Raw genomic sequence first — 19,710 nt, forward strand, 5'->3', positions numbered from 1 at the left:
CAATCTCATAATAAAATTTACATGAATAAGGTGTTGCTTCTTATAGATGAACAAAGCTAGTGGTTTCTTGAAATGGAATCTACTGGTGAAGATGCTGTGAATATTGTAGAAATGACGACAAAGGATTCAGCATATTACATAAACTTAGCTGATAAAGCAGGAGCAGGGCTGGGAAAATTTATTCCGATTTTGAAAGAAGTTCTTTTGTTGGTAAAATACCATTAAACAGCATCGTGGGTTACAGAGTAATCTTTCATGAAAGGAAATCAATTGATGTGTCAAACTTTATTGTTCTTATTTTAAGAAATTGCCACAGCCACCTCAACCTTCAGTGACCACCATCCTGATCAGTCAGCAGCCATCCACATTGAGGCAAGATCCTCCACAGCAAAAAGATTGACTCACTGAAGACTCAGATGATTGTTAGCATTTTTTAAAAATAAGCTGTTTTTAAATTAAGGTATGCACATTTTTTAGACATAATGCAATTGCATACACACTTACTAGACTATAATATTGTGTAAACATAACTTTCTTTTTTTTTTTTTTTAGATAAGGTCTCACTCTGTCACCCAGGCTGGAGTGCAGTGGTGTGATCTGGGCATACTACAGCCTCGACCTCCTGGGCTCAAATGATCACCCCTACCTCAGTCCCTTGAGTAGCTGGGACTATAGGTGCACCCCACCATGCTTGGCTAATTTTTTTGTATTTTTTATGGTGACAAGGTTTTGCCGTGTTGCCCAGGCTGGTCTCAAACTTCTGACCTCAAGTGATCCTCTCACCTTGGCCTCCCAAAGTGCTGGGATTACAGCTGTGAGCCACTGTACATGGCCTAAGCATAAGTTTTATATGCACTGGAAAACCAAAAAATCCATATGATTCAACTTTATTTTGATATTCGCTTTATCGTGGTGGTCTGGAACCACACTTGCAATATCTTCGAGGTATGTCTGTACCATAATTTCAAATAAATATGATTTAACCCAGGATTATCTTTCTCTGCTATTGATGCATGGCGTCAAATTTACCGTATCTGAAAACTGGTGAATGTTTTGAGGAATGGAGTGAATATCTAGAACTGGCCATCTCACATAATAAATGCTTGATAAATGGGTTTCTCAACTTTAAAAAACATGTCAGAATAGTGTTCAACGGAGTTGGAAGTATTTGTTAACATTATTACTTACACAGGTTACTTAATCAAATTTTAGACATTGTCAAACATATCTTGTATGTAACTGTGTGTTTTCAAAAATGAGGGTTGACATTATAATTCACAGGTTTCCTAATAAAATTTAGACACTATCAAACACATTGGGCATGGAACTGTGGACTTTCCGAAATGAGTATTACAGGAACACTGCATTGTCTCATACCAGTTTCTTTTCTTTAGCTCCTGTGGCATTCAAATGCTCTTTGAGTAACACCTTTATTGTCCTAGGATAAGGAAGAATTTGAGAGAGCTTTCCAGAACCCTATTTCATTGTTTTTGATAAACTCTTTCCCTCCTTTGGCCCTCAGTAAGGAAGTTCTCTGCTACGAACAGAGTAAATGCATTGACTTCATCTGCTACAGTGACTCAGATTTCTTGACCTGATCTATTCTGCAGATCTAGTTTTTGAATCAGAAGTTAGGTAATGCCTTCTTCTGGGTTTTAATTACACGCCTTCAGTATCTTGGGCAGGAAAGTTAACTCTTTTGTCTCTTTGAGCTGCATCACTTATACCTTTTTTTCTTCTGTGCAAAAAGGGGGGAATATGTCCTAACAATGCTTTTGATAGGCCCAAAATAGCCAGCTTCTCTGGGATATAAGCAACAAGATATTTGATTTGGGACATTTCCAAATTCCCCAAACTTTTTTTTTTTTTATTTTTTATGTGAGACAGTCTCGCTCTTGTCATCCAGGCTAGAGTGCAGTGGTGTGATCTTGGCTCACTGCAACCTCCACCTCCCAGGTTCAAGTGATTCTTCTGCCTCAGCCTCCCAAGTAACTGGGGTTACAGGTGCCTGCCACCACGCCTGGCTAATTTTTGTATTTTTTAGCACAGACAGGGTTTCACCATGTTGGCCAGGCTGGTCTCGAACTTGTGACCACAGGTGATCCGCCTGCCTTGGCTTCCCAAAGTGCTGGGATTATAGGCCTGAGCCACTGTGCCTGGCCTATTATTAATTAAGATGAATGTTAATACAAACTGTGCTATGGGACATTTATAGGGTAGCTATAGTTTAAAGAAAAAGAATTCTCTTACTTGAGACAGGTAGAAGGCATGGCAGATAGGACTTTGGCAAAGAATAGTGGCAAGAAAGCCGAAGACTGTGGGGAAATGCAAGTCTGTGGATACACACGTTGATACAGTCTCTCTTAGAGGGCGTGAATGAGGAAGAAGGACTTTAACACTTACTTAGTACCTACCCTATGCTAAGGACTGGGATAGGCACTTTGCAGACATCATCATTTAAAAAGTTCCTTAAGAATCCCTCAATCCTTCTTCTACAGTCTCCAGCTCAATGATGTTAAGTGATTCCTCCATGCCACTAAATTAGAAAGTGGTAGGAACTCACATTCAAACCCAGGTCTGACCAACTTCAAAGGCCAGGAGGCTGTTTCCTTCATTCCATGGCTGCTCCCTCAAGAGTAACTCTGCATGGGGATCAACCTCTCTTCCAAGGTTGATCAAGGTCTCTATCAATACTGAGATTCTGGGACACAGATTAGAAGACACAGAAGAATGGCCCAGCCTTTTTCACCTGTTACTGAATTTTGTCTCCATGTGTCTGAAGGGTACTCCCCCATCATCATTTTCATTTATCCCAAGAAAGGCAGCTCCCTGTGTGGAGGTGGTGGCCGCTAACATTTTGGCTGAACTGAGCAGTCAACCTTCTCATTTTTGCTGGTAGGATTTGAGAGAATATGGGGGAGATGGCACACGAGCCAATGAAGGATTAGTAGGGTTTTATGTTGTTGTGATGAACTTTGTGATGTTAGTTTGTGGTTTCATGTAGCCTCATAAAACAAGCTGGATGGTGATTATGTCACTTCCTCTACCATCCCGGCAGAGATGAGGCCTTCTTTAGTGCCTGGAGTATTTCCTGATGCTCCACTCAGGCCAGCTCACTTTTCAGATTTTAATGTGCTCCTGTAAGAGGTGTGGAAAAGAAAAGAAGAAGAAGGGGTGGGGGAAAGCCATCAGCCCAAGTTGTCATACTGTCATCCTGGCTGACAAATGACTGATGTCAGAGCACGGTACCGAAACGTACGGAAACAGGCCTGTTGGCTTGGGCAGTAAATAAATAAGCCAGTTACACATTTCTTGGATGGCTGGCAAAAGTGTTGTTGTCAAAGCAACACCCCCATCGAGCTTGCTTTGCTTATGCAAGTACTCAACCTCTGCCTCTGCCCCAACCCCAAGCTACCTGAGGAGGAGGAGCTGAGTGAGGGGGAGGGACCAACAGATTTGTCCCCTCTGCAGGCTGCCTGCCTGCTTGAGTTACATCCACAAATGCCTCGGAAGCAGCTGGCTGGCTGCATCTTTCTCCTCACATTCCTGGGTCTGTCTGGGCTGGTTGGCGCAGTTACCAGAACATACTACATTGGGATTGTGGAAGAATACTGGAACTATGTACCCCAAGGGAAGAATGTTATTACTGGGAAAAGTTTCACGGAAGACAAGTGAGTGAACTTAGGGTCCTCTTTGACTCCCAGGTTTGGCCTCTTTTTGACACTGCATGGGGAAGGTTGTATTTCTTGGGTACTTGTAATTGGGGTGAGTTGATCTAGACCAAGAGAGGATGTTTTGTTTTTTTTTGCTTGAAGAGCCCTAGTATGGATGGGTATGAAATTTGGAAGAGATATTCATAGCTCCATATATTTGTTGAGCCACCTATTAACAGCCTTGCCTGTGAAGAGGCATATACACAACCAGGTGTTTAACAATTTTCACCAGGCACTACTAGTAACTTCTGGGGGATTCTGTTTGTTTGTTTGTTTTTGTTTTTAAATGACAACACTTGGGGTGAAGATTTGAGAAATTTCAAGAATTCCTTACTGTTAAAACGCAGTGTTTTCTTAGTTTGTATTTTTGGAATGAAACATCATAATTGAAGATAAGTATGCTAAGCCATGTTTTTCAATATTTAAAAGAGAGGGAAGTCACAGGAGATTTGCCTGCTATTTTCAGAGTTTCCTTGAGTCTACTTAGAGATAGCTCTTTCACTGGTAAAAAGTTTATTCCAGCTCCAAGTCATTCATGCTAAGGGCAATATCTTATCCCAGAACCCATAGCATAGCTAGGTGAGATGGCGCCACGGTATTCTATGTTCCTGATTTTTAATTTGGGGCAGAAAATAACCCTTGCTCCCTGCCCCCTCCAGGGCCTAATATCTTAACTATCTAGTTTGTTTCATGGATCTCCCTCTGAAGTCACCTCCTGACTCCAGAAGCTGCCATGCTATTTTCAACTTTGTGGTTAGTAGAACATCTTTTGAGATATTTTGGCAACCTCTGTTGGATATTTGAATGCTTGCTTCTTTTCTGATAGGCAGAACCCATTGCATTCAGCATCCATGTTCCATTTCCTAAAGATGAGTTTAGTTGATAAAATTCAGGAACAGCACAGGGCCTACCAACAAGTCTGTAAGAGCCAGGGCCCCTTGTCTTTGAGGAAAGACCAAAGATCCAATTGGCTTGGAAATACAACTTCCAAGTTTTCTAACAACACAAAGGTGGTATAGTCATGTTTTGTTTACCAAAGATAAAGCCTATGCCAGACAAGCTGCCAAGGAGACTTTTCCTTAAGCTTTGTACCAGGAAATATAATATCTGCAGGGCTATTTCCAAAGGAGACTCTTGATTGCTTTCAATCCCACATCTGCTGACCATTGGTGGTGGTGTCTTTACTGTGATGAATAGCTATGGGATTGAAAGGGTACCCAAAATGCCAGGAGCCTTCTCTACAAATAGAGCTCTGCTATTCTCAGAGAGGGCTCAGTAGGAAATGGTCAATGTGAGCAGCTACTGGGGATAAGAATGTTGAAAATGTGTACACTGAGTGTAATGAATGTAGCGTTTAAATGTGATACTGGATTGCCTTTCCATAAGATTAACACACAGAAATTCTGTCTTCTTCCTAAAATGCCCATGTCACTATAACTGTGTATGGGCATATGTTCTGACCCAAAAATTCTATGAGGGATTTTTCAATTCATTACTGCCTGCAGGTATTTTTCTCATTTTACGAACCAGGAACCAAGGCTCTGAGGTTAAATACTTGCCAGAGTTTATAGAGTAAATGGTAGCACCAAACTCACATTGCTTTGGTTCCACAGCCCATATTTCTTTTCACTACACAACCTGTTTCTTGGTAAAGGTGATCCTTCCCCAGTAAATTAAAGCAACTTTGAGGGAAGCCAGGGATCACAGTAATAAGAACTTTCCAGAAAGTCCTAATTTTTGCCAAAGGCACATTTAGTCTCTTTTGTCACTCTTCCTAGAAGCATATTGAAAGGGATCACTGGCAGTCAGTGACCAAACAAGTTATCTGGGTTCATTCAAAACACCAAAGAATCATAAATACTCAAATACCACAATGCTGTTTTCACAAAGGGGGTTGCTGGAAGAAGTTGGGGCCTCTTTTGATCGTTTCAACCAGAAGATGGTGCTTTGATGAAAGTACAATAAAACATAAAATTTGCTATGGTGAAAAAGAAAATAGGCATGATGAAAACAGATGGTTTGGCATCAGATTTGAGTGAGACGATGTCAAAATACATGGTCCCATATGAGAGTGCATTTGTTCTAAGAGGCGACTGGTATGCTAAGGTGTCATACCTAGAATGCCAAGGTCCCCAAACATTTCTTTCTGGTATACAAAGGGACAGAGTTTGTGTCAGACTGACTGCTAACTCTTGGAAGGGAAATCCAGGTGAGTATGCAGTGGATACTTGTTTTTATCAGCAATCCCATCAGTGCTAGTGGTCGTGGTAGGTGGCTCAGGCAAGTTCCTAAAAAGGTAGGGCTGTCATAGGTGGCTGACATTGCTTGTGGACCACAAGATACACATCCTGGGTGTATGTGAAGATGCTGTGACTGGGACATAAGTGGAGTTCAGTGTGTGTGCTCTGTGTTGTGCCATTTCCTGAGGAGCAGCAAGGAGCCATCGTGGATGATGTAATCATGCCGCTCACTCAGCCTCCTGAAGGGTGAATAGGCTGCCTTTCCGAGGACAATCTGCTATTTGGGATATTCACACTTGGACAAATGTCTGATACTTAAAGGACCAGGAGAGCCAGGTGCTCAGAATTCCACCATGAGTGGAAAGAACCTGAAATAGAAATCTGGAGACCTGACTTCTAGCACTTACTTTGCCCAACTTGGTGTGTAATCTTGAACATGTCACATAATCTCTCTGAATATCACTTTCTTTAATCTGTGTAAGAAGGGAGTTGAAATGTAATCCATAGAGTCACTAGAGAAGTGTAATGCCAAAGCATTAGAAACAATTTTGAAACTGAATAAAAAATATCTTACCTGACTTGCCAGTTCTAGAAAGATTTTTGCAACGGTGAATGAAAGGAGAGAGATGATTTGCAAATGTTCAGTCCTAGAAATTAGAGTTAGAGAAGACGTGGGACTGATTGTGGACCTATGTGACAACTTTTGAAGTAATCTGTATTTTTCTTTCTCCATTTTTTCCCCTGTCCTTTAAGAATTATCTCCAATTCCTCACTTCATACATGAAGCTTTCCCCCATGACCCTGGCTTGTTCTGATCTGTTTCCTTCCTAACCACTCATGGAGCTTGGGGTCTTTATCATGAACTTAGACACTGCATTTTCTTCCTTCTGCATTGCCCTCTAATTGCTTGATGTACATCAGTCATGTCTGCAGCTGCAGTAAAACACCATGATGATAGATAAGAAGTTTGGGCATAAATTTAATAATCCCCCTTCCCTACATGAGCTTTGTCATTGACAGTATCCCATGGAGGATCTAGCACAGGGCAGGCATTCCAAATCATTGAAGTAAAAACGAATCACCTTATCAAATGAGTTGTTCTGGTTGTTTCATCTTTGAATAAGGGGAATGGGCAAAAATCTGGGAAAAAAGATGGTGGGTGCCAAAGTTTCTGTAATGTAAAAACATTTGGAAACCAAAGTTACGCACATCCTGATGCACAAGGATGAGATCAGAAATGAATTGAAATCATTTCACTGAGACTCTGTAGCCCTTAGATGGTACAATTTAACTTTCCTACTTGGCACCTTTGCTTGATTATAGGGTTCAAAAATATAATTGAGTCTATAATCACTAATGTTTCCTAGAAAGTATAGGATTTAGGAGTTAGATTCTATTTAGAAATATTTTCTCCAGAAAAATATACTTCTTCTCCTCCTCCCTGGAGTAAATGGGGGCACCAGGCTCCTTTGAGTTGCCTGGGGATGGTGTCAGTAATTTGATCTATTTATACCAGTCCTGCTCAGGCTCATAAAGTGCTTAATTAAGGTGTGCGTTTGGTGGTGAAACCTGGTCTTTAATGGAACTAGAGTGGGGTCATCTTATTTAAAGCCACAGTTCTCACCATAGACCCCATTAGACAATCAACACACATTCTGGCATTTTCTTCCCAGTGAAATGCAGGGTTTTCATGGATGCTAACTCATGGGTGGAACTGCGCTTAAACATAAATGAGGCTAGCCACTGTTCACACCCCAAGTTTGTAGGGTCTGTTAGTTGATCCAGCCACATCACTGCATCAGCCCAGTGGGTGGCAAGGGGCTTTGACTATTCTAAGAAGCAGGCCCTAGGATGGGTGTGAGAGAGAACTCACACATCTATCTGAAAAAAGGACCAACTGAGGGGAAGCAGGGAGGAGACAGAGGTTTTTGTGAGCTTTGAAATAAAGAAAAGAATATCATCTGGTTAGTGCATAGTCTAAACAAATGATAACTTTCAAACCTCAACTTCTGTCTTATCAGCACCAAAAATATTTTGTTTAGACTGATGCCATATGAATCTCTTAGAGCTGCTGTTATACCCTATATCAGTGAGTGATTGTTTCTAGCTGCCACTAGAGACTGGAGTATAATGTCTTTAACAAATTAGGATTTTGTATTCATTTGTAGAAGAATCCGGAAGTGGGCAGTCCAAGGCTGGTGGGATAGATGGTATAATAGGATCTCAGGGGCTTTCTATATTTCTGATCCACCATCCTTAATTTATGTGCTTTAAACCCTGTGTGGTTTCCCTCCTCAAGCACATTCATGGTCACAAGATTGCTGCTGGATCTCCAGCCATCATGTCTATATTCCAGGAAGAAAGAGAGGAAGGGAAAAGGTAGAAGCAGAACAATTTTTGCTGCATCTGCCTTTTAAAGGGTTCTCACTGAAACCCTACCCAACTGATTTTACTTACATCTCATTGGATAATAAGAGAACTTGAAAAAATATAATCTTTCAGCTGTGTGCTTTTCTGCCTGAATAAAGATAGAATTTGCCTCTGACACTAAGAAAGAAGAGGAGCATGAATATTGCAAGGCAGCTAGCAGTCCCTGCTACCCTCCTCCACCTCAGTTCTCCCTGTTTTCCAGGATTCACAGGCATCCTCTTAGTCCCCATCTTCCTTTTCCCACCTCCATATGATGGACCCCCAAGGCCTGGTTAGCAGGATCTTAAAGATAACTCATTGACAGTATAATAAGTTAGCTAAGTGTCACTGAGTATTTACTATGCTCCGTGCATCACTTTAAAAGGTTAGCACACCATGAAGTGGGGTGACCAATCTTCTGTACCTGAGAGGGAGATTGGGGGCATCGGGAGGATTTCCCTAGTCAAGTGTAGCCCAGCCTTGGTCTGAGGGAGATGCCGTGGCAGACCAGTTTGCTGGTAAAGTATGGGGCTCTGGCATCAACTGTTACATTTAAAATTCTTGTCCCACTTTATGGGTAAGTAATTCAATCTCTCTTTGCCTCAGTTTTCTCATCAGTAAAACGGGGTTAGCGATAGTACTCGCTTTGAGAGTGTATTAGTTTCCTGTGGCTGCTATAACATATTACCACAAACTAGGTGACTTCAAACAACAGCAATTTATTGTCCCCCAGTTATGGAGGCCAGAAGTCTGAACTGAACGTGTTGGCAGGGCCACACTGCCTCTGGAGGTTCTAAGGGAGGGGCCATTCCTTGACTTTTCCAGGTTCTGGTATCTGCCAGCATTCCTTGGCTGTGGCTGCATCACTCTGATCTCTGCTTCCATTTTCATATCATCTTGTTCTCTGTGTGTGTGTCTAGCCTATCTTTGCCTCTTACTTATAAGGACACTTTTGATGGCATTTAGGGCCCACCCAGCTAACCCAGGGTGATCTCCCCATCTCAAGATCCTTAACTTAATCACATCTGCAAAGACCCATTTTTCCAATAAGTTTCTGTGGATGAGGACTCTGGAGTTATCTTTGGGACTTAGGATCTGCAGATACTCAGACACAGTGCCTGCCGCTTGAGAGCACTTGATCAGCTCTCATGGTAGCTCTGCTGTCTCCTGGGGTTCTCTGGAGAGCAGGGGCCCCGGGGGAAAGATGTTGGCTAGTCACATTTTCCTCTTTTCTAACAAAGCTTTACACTTGACCAGAAATAATCATAAATGTCATTGATTCAGCACCACTCTCCCCGTTGCTGCGTGTGGGGCTCCACTTCTTCTCACTGAATCCTTATGATAGCTCTACCGCGGTCACCAGTTTACAGCAGAGGAAACTGGGTTCAGAGAGGTTAAGTCTCTTCCCCATTTCACAACCAGCAAGTGAGAGAGGGGATTCAAGCTCATTCTCCTTCCCCCTTATCATGCCATTTGTTTTGAAAATGCCTTGTGTATGCGCTGAAGGGCTTCTGTGGAAATGAAGAGTAAAAAGCAAGGACCCAAGACATAGGTGGTGCCAGAGGACCCAGAGTGAAAGAAGCACATCATCCAGATGTTCCAGATGCTCTTAAAAAATGTTAATCTAATAGGGAGGGTGCAGCTTCACCAAATTGAATGTGCAATCTCTGTCTCCACCCTTCCTTTTGACAAGTGGCACTTGTCTCAATCTCATCCTTTTTTCTCCTTGGTGAAGAATGTTCCTTCTCAAGCTCAGACAATATTTCTTGTCCTTATTGTGACATATTATGATCTCACAGGTTGGCTCTGACCACACTCTCTGCTAATGTTATTTTGCAGTTTATCTTCATCCTGTATTTCCCTGCCCTCTCCACAGACATATGGGCTCTGGACAGTAGAGTTGGCAGTTAACATTGTAAAACTGTGTGTTTATTGTCAAATGCCTATGTTTTGTTTCCCAACTAGATGGTGAAACTCTTGCATGCAGGGACTGAGATTAATACATCTCGGCCCCAGCTTCTAGTTTTATGTTCCAGACATAGTAGATGATCAGCAATTGCTCCAAGGAAGCGATCGGAAAACATCCCTCTAAAAGATGCAGGGGTCATGGGATTGCTGGTGTGGTTTACACCCCTGCAAGCTACGAACTCCTGAGAATCTAACCTGGAAGTCCAACTCTGCACTGCGTAGGGGATTCCCAAGGGCAGGTTTGTTCTGATAATGATTAATGTCCCCTGCTTTTGGAAGATATCTCCCTCCACAGGATTTGCCCCAGGCACTTGGCAATGTAATGTTCCAAGTCCCCATCTTGTCTTTAAGGCAGTTGCTAATGTTAACCTTCCTGGACTCACTGGGTTCCTTTGCAGCAGGAAGTAGACACCTCCTTATCTTGAGTCAAGATGTTAGAATGTAGACTGAAAATATTCTTGAGGGATAGTGATTGCTCAGCCCCTCGCCATGGCTACGCAATGAACAACAGATGGCTCACCAATGTGACATTCTAATGAATATACTCTATTTAAAATGGAGGCTGCTTCATGGGGATGGCTCCCTTGAAGTTACTTCCTTACTTTGTTTCTCGGGCAAATTTGCATTTTATAGAACTCAAAGGAGCTGGAGTTTCTGTTCTACTGTTACAAATGCATAATATGTTCTCAATGGCTGGTTTGCTATGTAGACGCTAAAACAAACTGCTTTCTCTTCTCTTACTTCTATCCCTTCCCACTTCTTTTTTTTACTTTCAAGGTTTTTTCTCCTATTAGTTAAAAAAGAATAGAGACAGGATCTCACTATATTGCCCAGGCTAGTCTTAAACTCCTAGCCTTAAGTGATCCTCCTGCCTTGGCCTCCCAAAATGCTGGGATTAGGCGTGGGCTACCACACCCAGCCTCAATAAATTTTTATCAGTTACTGTAGTTTTTGTTTTGTGTTAAGTATCTTCCTAGGGCACCTTCACGGGTCAACCCTGTCCTACTCTTGATGTGGAGTCAGTGAAGGGGAAGAAGTTCTGGGACAAGGAGGAAGCTATGGGTTCTCTTCACTGTCTAAGCAGGAGGCTCCTCCCACAGTAAAGGAGGACAGGGTCTTGCAATAATAATTAAATGCCCCGACCCAGAAGTGACACATAGCATTTCCACTCACAGCCCATTTGCCAGAACACTACGGCCCATCTAACTTGCAAAAGCAGAATCATTGTGGTTGGGAGGAAAGAAGAATTAGAATAGGCAAGCCCTGCAAAGTTCTACTACAGGAATCATTTGGTGATCTTAGGAAAAATACAGATGCCATGGTCTTGCCAGTAGAAAGTCTGATTCCATCGCCTGAGAATAAAAATTTGGCAAATGTTCCAAATGATTTTGATGCAAGTGGTATATGGGTGGACATTTGGGAACCACTGCTTTAGAAAACCCAACCCCAGGCCGGGCGCGGTGGCTCAAGCCTGTAATCTCAGCACTTTGGGAGGCCGAGACAGGCGGATCACGAGGTCAGAAGATCGAGACCATCCTGGCTAACCCGGTGAAACCCCGTCTCTACTAAAAAATACAAAAAACTAGCCGGGCGAGGTGGCGGGCGCCTGTAGTCCCAGCTACTCCGGAGGCTGAGGCAGGAGAATGGCGTGAACCCGGGAGGCTGAGCTTGCAGTGAGCTGAGATCCGGCCACTGCACTCCAGCCTGGGCGACAGAGTGAGACTCAGTCTCAAAAAAAAAAAAAGAAAACCCAATTCCCCCTTGGGGTGACTATTGGCTGTATAGGTGATAAGACTGATACATGTCCAGGAATATGAAAAACAGTCAATGTATAACTCAGTGCCAAAATATGAAGCATATATAATAAATGCTGCAGTCTCTACAGGGACTCAGCAAACACTTCACTGCCCCTCCTGATACTTATTTTGTCTCTTATTTGGGTGCCTTTGCCAAATAACTCATGGTAAGACCTAGTCTTGTGGAGGTGATGGAGAAAGGTCTTGGGCAGAGGTGGGGTCAGGTCAGGACATTTTAGCAGATTAAAAGCAGCAGTACATATGTGAAGATGTGAGATGTGTGCTCCACATGCATTTGCATGTGTGTATACTTTTGTGTCTTCATGTGCATGGTGGGAGAACAGGGTAGAGAAGTAGAGTCCAATGTCCATCCTTCCCTGCAGGGCCTGTTAGAATGATAAGATCCTATGAAGAATAGTTTTATATTATAGCTTTTTACACATCAGGCTGAACCCAGAGAGCATACCAGAGATCCTGAATTAATCCTTGCTGTGCCACCTTACTGGGTGACCCATTGTCAGCTATAAAACTGGGCAAATCTGAGGCTTATTAGCAAGCTTGGGGATGACTCAATTCTTCCTTTGCCTCTTCCTCTTCCTCTTCCTTCTCCTTTTGAACAGCCTGTTCAATCAGGAGTTGTATTCAGGTACTTGTTAACAGAATCCTAAAAAACAGAAGTGGTTTAAATCGATTAAAGATTTATTATTACTGCTTACATAAAAGAGAGCCAGAGGCTGGCAATCAACTGGGCCCCAGGTTCCTTTTGGCTTTCACTTGACCATCCCTAGGGTGTGATCCTCTTCCTCATTATCTCAAGATGGCTGCTGGAGCTCCAGTCATCATATCTACATTTCAGGCATGAATAAAGGGAAGAGAAGAGGATAAAAAGGGTGTCTTCCAGCTACACCTGGAGAAGTATCATTGAATGACTTCTGCTTACATCTGATTGCCTACAATTATGTCACATGACTATTCCAAGTTGCAAGCAAGGACTGAGAAATGTAACAGCCTCTATTAAAAGGTCCAGGGTCAGGCATCCCAACTTTTATATCCCATTCTCTTGCACAGGGAAGTGTAAGTCTTTGCTTTATAGAATGGGAGAGGGCTAACTCTTGCTCCTGGGTAGACACATGCAGGCTTGGTGGATGCTTGGATACAAGAGACCCAAAGAGTTGATAGACAGGCCCAAGGCTTCAGCCTCAATGCCTGAGAGGAGAGTTGGCAAGCCAGAGACTGAGCAGGGATTCTCTTCCCTCCAACTCAGTGAGCAGATGCCATGCTCTCTGCTCCAGAGGCCAATCCCCTTGCAGAGCACAATTCAATCCAACAACACCCTTTGTTGTGGCAGTTTTGATTTTAGAAATAGAAGGCATGCAAGAGAATGTTGGCCCCTTGGTGGCCAAACAGCCTGGGACTTCTTTTTTCCAATAAAATATGAGCTTGTTTTTAGTATTGAATTTGTAGGTATAGAATAACTGCCCCTCCTGTCACAACAGTATAAAAGAGAATTAATGAAAGTAAAATTCTCATCTGTCCTCCCTCCTACCTGTGGCTTCAGTCTCATAATCTGGAGGCAACACTTTGTTTCCCTGGTCACTTTCCAGATGTATTGTTTGCATATAGGTAAATGTGCATCGTTAAACACACACACACACACACGGGATAATACTTTACATATGGCTCTGCAATTTGCTTTTTTTTTTATTAGCGTCTTGGTGATCATGCCATATCAGTACTTGTAGACCACCTTATTCTTTTCTTATGGGTATGTGGCATGAATGCCATCATTTATTTACCCAGCTGCAGTTGAAGAACATTTTGGTCTTTCCAGGATTTTGCTATCAAAACCATTCTCTAATTTTTAAAACAGGATTCCTGTCTTGATCACATTGTTTGGGTTGGAAGCTGAACCTAGTAGTTGGGGGAGAGAAAGCATTGCTGCTGCCTCTGGGAGGTCTTGTCCCATGATTCCTGGGGTTCTTCTCTAGTCAGGCCCATCTCTGGCTTCTCCATGGGGGTTCTACACCCATGGGTTCCTTCTTGTCCCAGGACCTCCTCCCTACCACGGACTCCACATCAAGGGTGGGATAGGGTTAACCCTGGGAAGGTTAATAATCGTGTGCTCTGGGCAGATAAATAACATGGATCTCCTTTATCTATAGGAGAGGCTGAGTACTGAGGAGAGGAGAAAGTGGCCTGGTGGCGGCCGTTCTTACCTCCCTTTTGCTGCAAGCAAAAAGCAGTCCACTCTACAGTTCACTGGACCAATTCTCCTTGGAATAGATTTTTGTGGCCACCTGTTAGTATTCGAGCATAACCTTTGGGGTCTCTTTAACCACCTCCCAAACCCCATCTCAAACAGCTAACCAAAGCCTCCTTTCCAATGACATATAATGCTTACCCCACAGAAGTTCCAGGGGCTGCAATTTTCTCCACCTTCAATGCCATTTCCAGTGAATTTTATTCACCCTGCAATGCTTCCAGCTCCCCAGTGATGTTCCAGTGCCCTTTAGATCTAAGACCCAACTGCTCTATCCCTTAATCTGGCTCAGCTGAAGACCCTGGGGGATTCTCCAACCTCTGAGGCCAAGGCCTGCTTCGTTAAAAGAGGCTTTGTTGCTGATAGTTTTGACCTGGCTTATGGTTTTATTAGGTGGTCTGGGGCAGGCTGGATACCTCAGCTGGTTAGAGAGCGGGAGTGATAATCACTTTTTAAGCTTGACTTTTAAACCTGGCTGTGCTCTCTTTAAATTCTTTTCTTTCTAATTTTGCTATGCTGTATGCTTCACTTTACAAATTAGAAAATGTCAAGGTGGCTGTAAACCCCATTTGTTAGCAGGTCCCAACAGTTTTTGGGAGGCATACCCAGCAAACTGAAGCCTATAAGATTGTTATAGTAGGTAGCTAGTCAGGCATGAGCAGGGCAGGAGAGGGGGTCTGACTGACCAGGAATGTCAGGTAACCATCAGGCAATGGGCAGGCAGTTGTTAACTGTCTCTCTAAAATAATAATTGGTCACAGTCAGTGCCAGGGAAAGACAGTCTCCCTATAGATAGAAAAAACCTGAAACTGGTCATCAGCAGCTTCCTGATAAGATCTCAGGAGTTAGGCAAATGGGCTCAAGCAAGTGCATTGAGGGGCAAAATGGCAGAGTTTAACTGGTATATAACCTTCCAGGGACATTCCACCGATAAGGGAAGAATGCCTCACGTGAGCATGCGTACAGCTCCAGCAAACACACTGCACATGCTCATCTCCCAAGTGTTGTCAGGCCACTGCACATATGGACAACCCATGCCAAGGGAAGAATCAGGGGAGAAGGGACGCAAGAGCCCGGAAGTATGCCAACGTATAAAACCCCAAGTCAAAAGGTCAAACCGCGTGCTTGTCTTTCAAGTTGCCCGCTTGGCCCTCTTCCAAGTGTACTTTCCTTCCTTTTGTTCCTACTCTAAAGCTTGTTAATAAATTTTCATTCCTACTCTAAAATTTGCCCCGGTCTCTCCTTCTGCGTTATGCCCCTTAGTTGAATTCTTTCTTCTGAGGAGGCAAGGATTTAGGTTGCTGCAGGCCCGTATGAATTTGCTGCTGGTAACAAAGGTTCATATGTTGAATTTCTGAGAGATGTTCACTGGATATTTTCTGATGGGCACAAACTGTACCCTGGACCCAGGAATCATTAGATAAATACCTTATGTATTTTGGTTAGAAGGAGGGCCTAGTAAATGAATATGGGTGGCTTATTCCCTAACCGTTGCCACTGTGAGAAAACAACTCAGTGTGTGTTCTCCCAGTAGTAAGATATGGTGTCATCCGGGTGTAGAGAGGACCCGAAGACTCTGGAGTACTGTGTGGCCTGGCCATTTGTGTAGGGCAAGAAGAGCAACTATATGCCTGGAGTGACCCAGCCTCATATCCACAGGAGACATCTAGTGTGGATCATGGCATTCTTCTCTCATTAACTCAACCTCAACTTCTTTTCTAAGCAATTGCCACCAAGCAGATTTGGTGCACAAGGTAAAATTTATTGGCTATCCTGGACCTAGAGGGTATTCAAATATGGCAATCCATGCTTTTCAGCAAATAGAGTTTGCAACACTATCCCAGCTTTAGCTTGCCAATGTGGGGACAAACTCACACTTGTTTGTTTGTTTTTGAGTACCAAAGCCATCAAACACCAACTCTGTAAGGCAAGTTGCTGGGGCTTAGGAATAAAAAGGGTGTTTAAAGGGGTTTTGTCTTCAATGAGCTCACAAACTGGAGATGTGCATATCTCACTGTAACACACTTTGGTGAGTACCATTATTAGCACATGAACAGAGCACTGTGTAGGTAGAGAGGAGGGAAAGGGGAAGAGTGTGAACCTACCTCAAAGGGTGCTTGGCAAGTAGAGAATGAGGAAGACCTTGGAGGCCCAGGAAAAAGAATGCGCAGAAGTCTTAAAATGCTGAAAGGACATGGTGTGTACCAAGAAGAAAGTGTCTGATCTGGCAGAAGCACGGGGACCTGGGAGTTGGGGCAAACAGGGAGGAAATGAGGCTGGAGAGAAAAGCTGTTGCTTCAAACAGGACTTTTTCTGCTTTGATTTGAACCTGTGGATCCTTCTCCCCAGCTTGACTCAGGTGCCCTTTCCTCCGTCTGCCTAAGTGATTCTTCCACCTTCTAGGGTTGTTCCCATCTTCTGCTCCATGCAGGGATGGATTCCAGGCTACCCCACATGTTGACCTCTAGCTCCATCATCCTGAAAAGCCTGCAGGGTGGGAAAAGCCACCATTTATTACTAAGACTGCTTAGGAGCTTTGGAGTAGGAGCTGCTTCGGAGTTTGCGCCTGAGTCACTGTATACTAACGTGATCATCTCTTTGAGGAAATGAAGATGAAGCCCTGAAAAGATCTCTTTATCTTTTTGATCTATAGTGTTTTTCCCAACCTTAATGAAGCTAACAAAGATTCATTATTTAATACAAAGGCTATCAGACCTGGCATGACTCCATCAACAAAGGAATGTGGCTGTAAACACTATTTGTCAGCAGGTCTGCACCTTGTCAGAAAGAGGGGAGAGCAATGCAGAAAAGATGACATTTAGGTAAAGAAAGATAATAAAACTTCACCAAAGAAAGTCCCAGACTAGACAGGCAAGTAGATGCCACCCTGGGTCACTGGGAGTAGGAGGCCCAGCTGAATCAGATACTAAGGAATAACACCCTCCCCCCAAAATCAGGCATGAAGTTAAACAGAGCCCTTCTGAGCATACAGATGTAATGACTCAGTGTTCAGAGGTGGAGGGGAAGGAAGGGGCTTGATCCAGTGAGCAGAAGCAGATGAGAAAAATCATGTGGGCAGGTATGATGAAGAGGAATCAGACATGGGATCCTTACAAAATTGTCTTCCCAAGACACAGATCTGGTCAAATACATCAGTTCAAGAATCTTCAGTAGCTCTTAGTTGAAGATATAATTATATCTAAATGCCTTAGCCCAGCACTCAAATTTCTCCAGTTTCACTCTTAGCAAATTTTCTGGTCCTACAAAGCTGCCTGTGACCTCCTGAACTGACCTCTAATTCTCTCACCTCAACACCTTTCTCAAGCTATTCCTTCTACTTGAGCAAGGTATTGAGGTGTCTCTCCCTCTGTCCTAAATATCCATAACATGTTCTGCTCCTACAATTCTTAGCAGTTTCCTTTGTGCAGGTAACGAAGGCTTTGTTCCTCTTGACTACAAACATACTTATTTAGAGATTGTACCTTTTAAATTATTGCACTCAAATCATCTGGCCCAGTACTCTGCATGCTATAAATCCTCAATCTGTACTTGTTGGAAGTCAGCAGAATGTTTTTCAAGCTTAACCAAGACTGAAACAGAGGCAATGCCCATGGGATCTTCTGGGAGAGTTCTTAAAGGAGTCAGGCAGGGTGATGGGGGCAGCCAGAGTCTATGACAAAGGTAGGCAGAGCCTTCCCGTTGGTCCGTCTCCAGAGTGGTCATGAAAGTCTCTTTTAAATTTAATTTTATTTATTACTTTTCTTTTATACCACCACTGAAATGCCTGAAGTTCACGGAAGCCCTTAAGGGCTTGTTTCATTAGGGTGACACAGTCATACATGAGTACAAACATTATATACTTTGGTCCAGGAAATATGTCCACTTCAGAAGGAGCACTGTCCCTGGGTCTGTCTCTGGACAGAATAGGAATGCAACTGAGGTACAGTTAAAGGCTGAACCCCAAGGGTCTATGAGTTTATAGCTCTACCTGCTGATGTCTGAGGCTGGGGCTTGGGACTAGACAAGGGTGCCTGACCAAGGCATCTGCCTGGGATTCTGACTTGGAGAAGGGAGAGAAGAATCAGAGAGGATCATTGTGCCCTATGCTGAGGGAGGTGAGGGATGGGAAGAGTTGCTGCAGGACACTCTGGAGCAATTTGGGAGGCCTGAGTCATCTCACAACTTTTCAGGCTCCAATGCCATAGAACAGAGCTTCTACAGTCTTCTAGATCCAACTGGTCTACCCACCTTAGAATTACCCAGGCACTCACGGTGGACCTGGAATGAACAGAACTGCATGAATTGCTCATTCTGGCCCAGAGTGGGTGGCTTGAATACTCTGTTAGACATTAATTCCTTTGGGAAAGGCTGGGATAGGTTTCCTTTTAAAACAATTGGGAAAGAGAAAAGAAAAACAGAAAAAATATTAGGGGCACAGAAAAGTAGAAAAGAGAAGAGCTTCCCGACGGGTGCTTAACACATTTTTTTGAATAAATTATACGAATGATTGAATTCTTGGAACTGAGTGAAAGAATAGAAAGTACAATAAAATAAAAACAGAAAAAAAATGAAAAGAAATAGTCATACGACGATGAAAACAAGTAGGAGTTGATTAGAGGGGAAAAAGTCAATAGCGAAATTTAAGAGATTAGAGGAACAAACAACACTCAGACAAACTTCCTTCTATGGTGACCTGAAGCTCCAGACTCATGTCCCAGTTCCAAGTACACAAGAAAGAGATGCTTCACAAGTCCCTAAATTTTCTCAGATTTAACCAACCAGACACTGTGGCTGTCCCTGAACTAATCATAGTGGCCCAGAGTAGGCTGGCTGGGGGATGAATGATATCAATTGGCCTGGATCACAATTCTTGCCCTAACAACAGCTTATTAGAGAAACTTGGCATGCTCCTGGGCTAGCCTGAGGCACTTGCTCCATCAGTGGGACTGGAGGATGGAGCACACCCAAAGCACAGAGAACGAGAGTGGGAAAGGTGTGCTGTCCCGCTCTCGGCACACTCCTCACTCCTCAAAGAGTGGAGTGTGGGTGCCCAGTTGCCAAAACTTTAAAATGTCTTCTACATCAACTTTTTCTTTTCTTTTCCTTCCTTCCTTCCTTCCTTCCTTCCTTCCTTCCTTCCTTCCTTCCTTCCTTCCTTCCTTCCTTCCTTCCTTTCTCTTTCTTTCTTTCTTTCTTTTCTTTCTTTCTTTCTTTCTTTCTTTCTTTCTTTCTTTCTTTCGTTCTTTCTTTCTTTCTTTCTTCTTTCTTTCTCTCTTCCTTCCTTCCTTTCCTTCCTTCCTTCCTTCCTTCCTTCCTTCCTTCCT

At 43.2% G+C, this 19,710-nt stretch overlaps 1 protein-coding gene across 1 annotated transcript in view; it reads left to right on the forward strand.

Moving 5' to 3' along the window:
* The first annotated feature begins 3,501 nt into the window (after positions 1–3,501).
* Positions 3,502–19,710, forward strand: part of HEPHL1 (hephaestin like 1) — a 78,251-nt gene continuing 62,042 nt past the window's right edge. The window contains exon 1 of the mRNA XM_026452320.1: positions 3,502–3,671. Within this exon, the coding sequence (XP_026308105.1) occupies positions 3,502–3,671 (170 nt within the window). The remainder of the gene's footprint in view (positions 3,672–19,710) is intronic.

The sequence above is a fragment of the Piliocolobus tephrosceles genome, chromosome 13 (assembly GCF_002776525.5).
Source record: "Piliocolobus tephrosceles isolate RC106 chromosome 13, ASM277652v3, whole genome shotgun sequence".
NCBI classification, from domain to species: Eukaryota; Metazoa; Chordata; class Mammalia; order Primates; family Cercopithecidae; genus Piliocolobus; species Piliocolobus tephrosceles.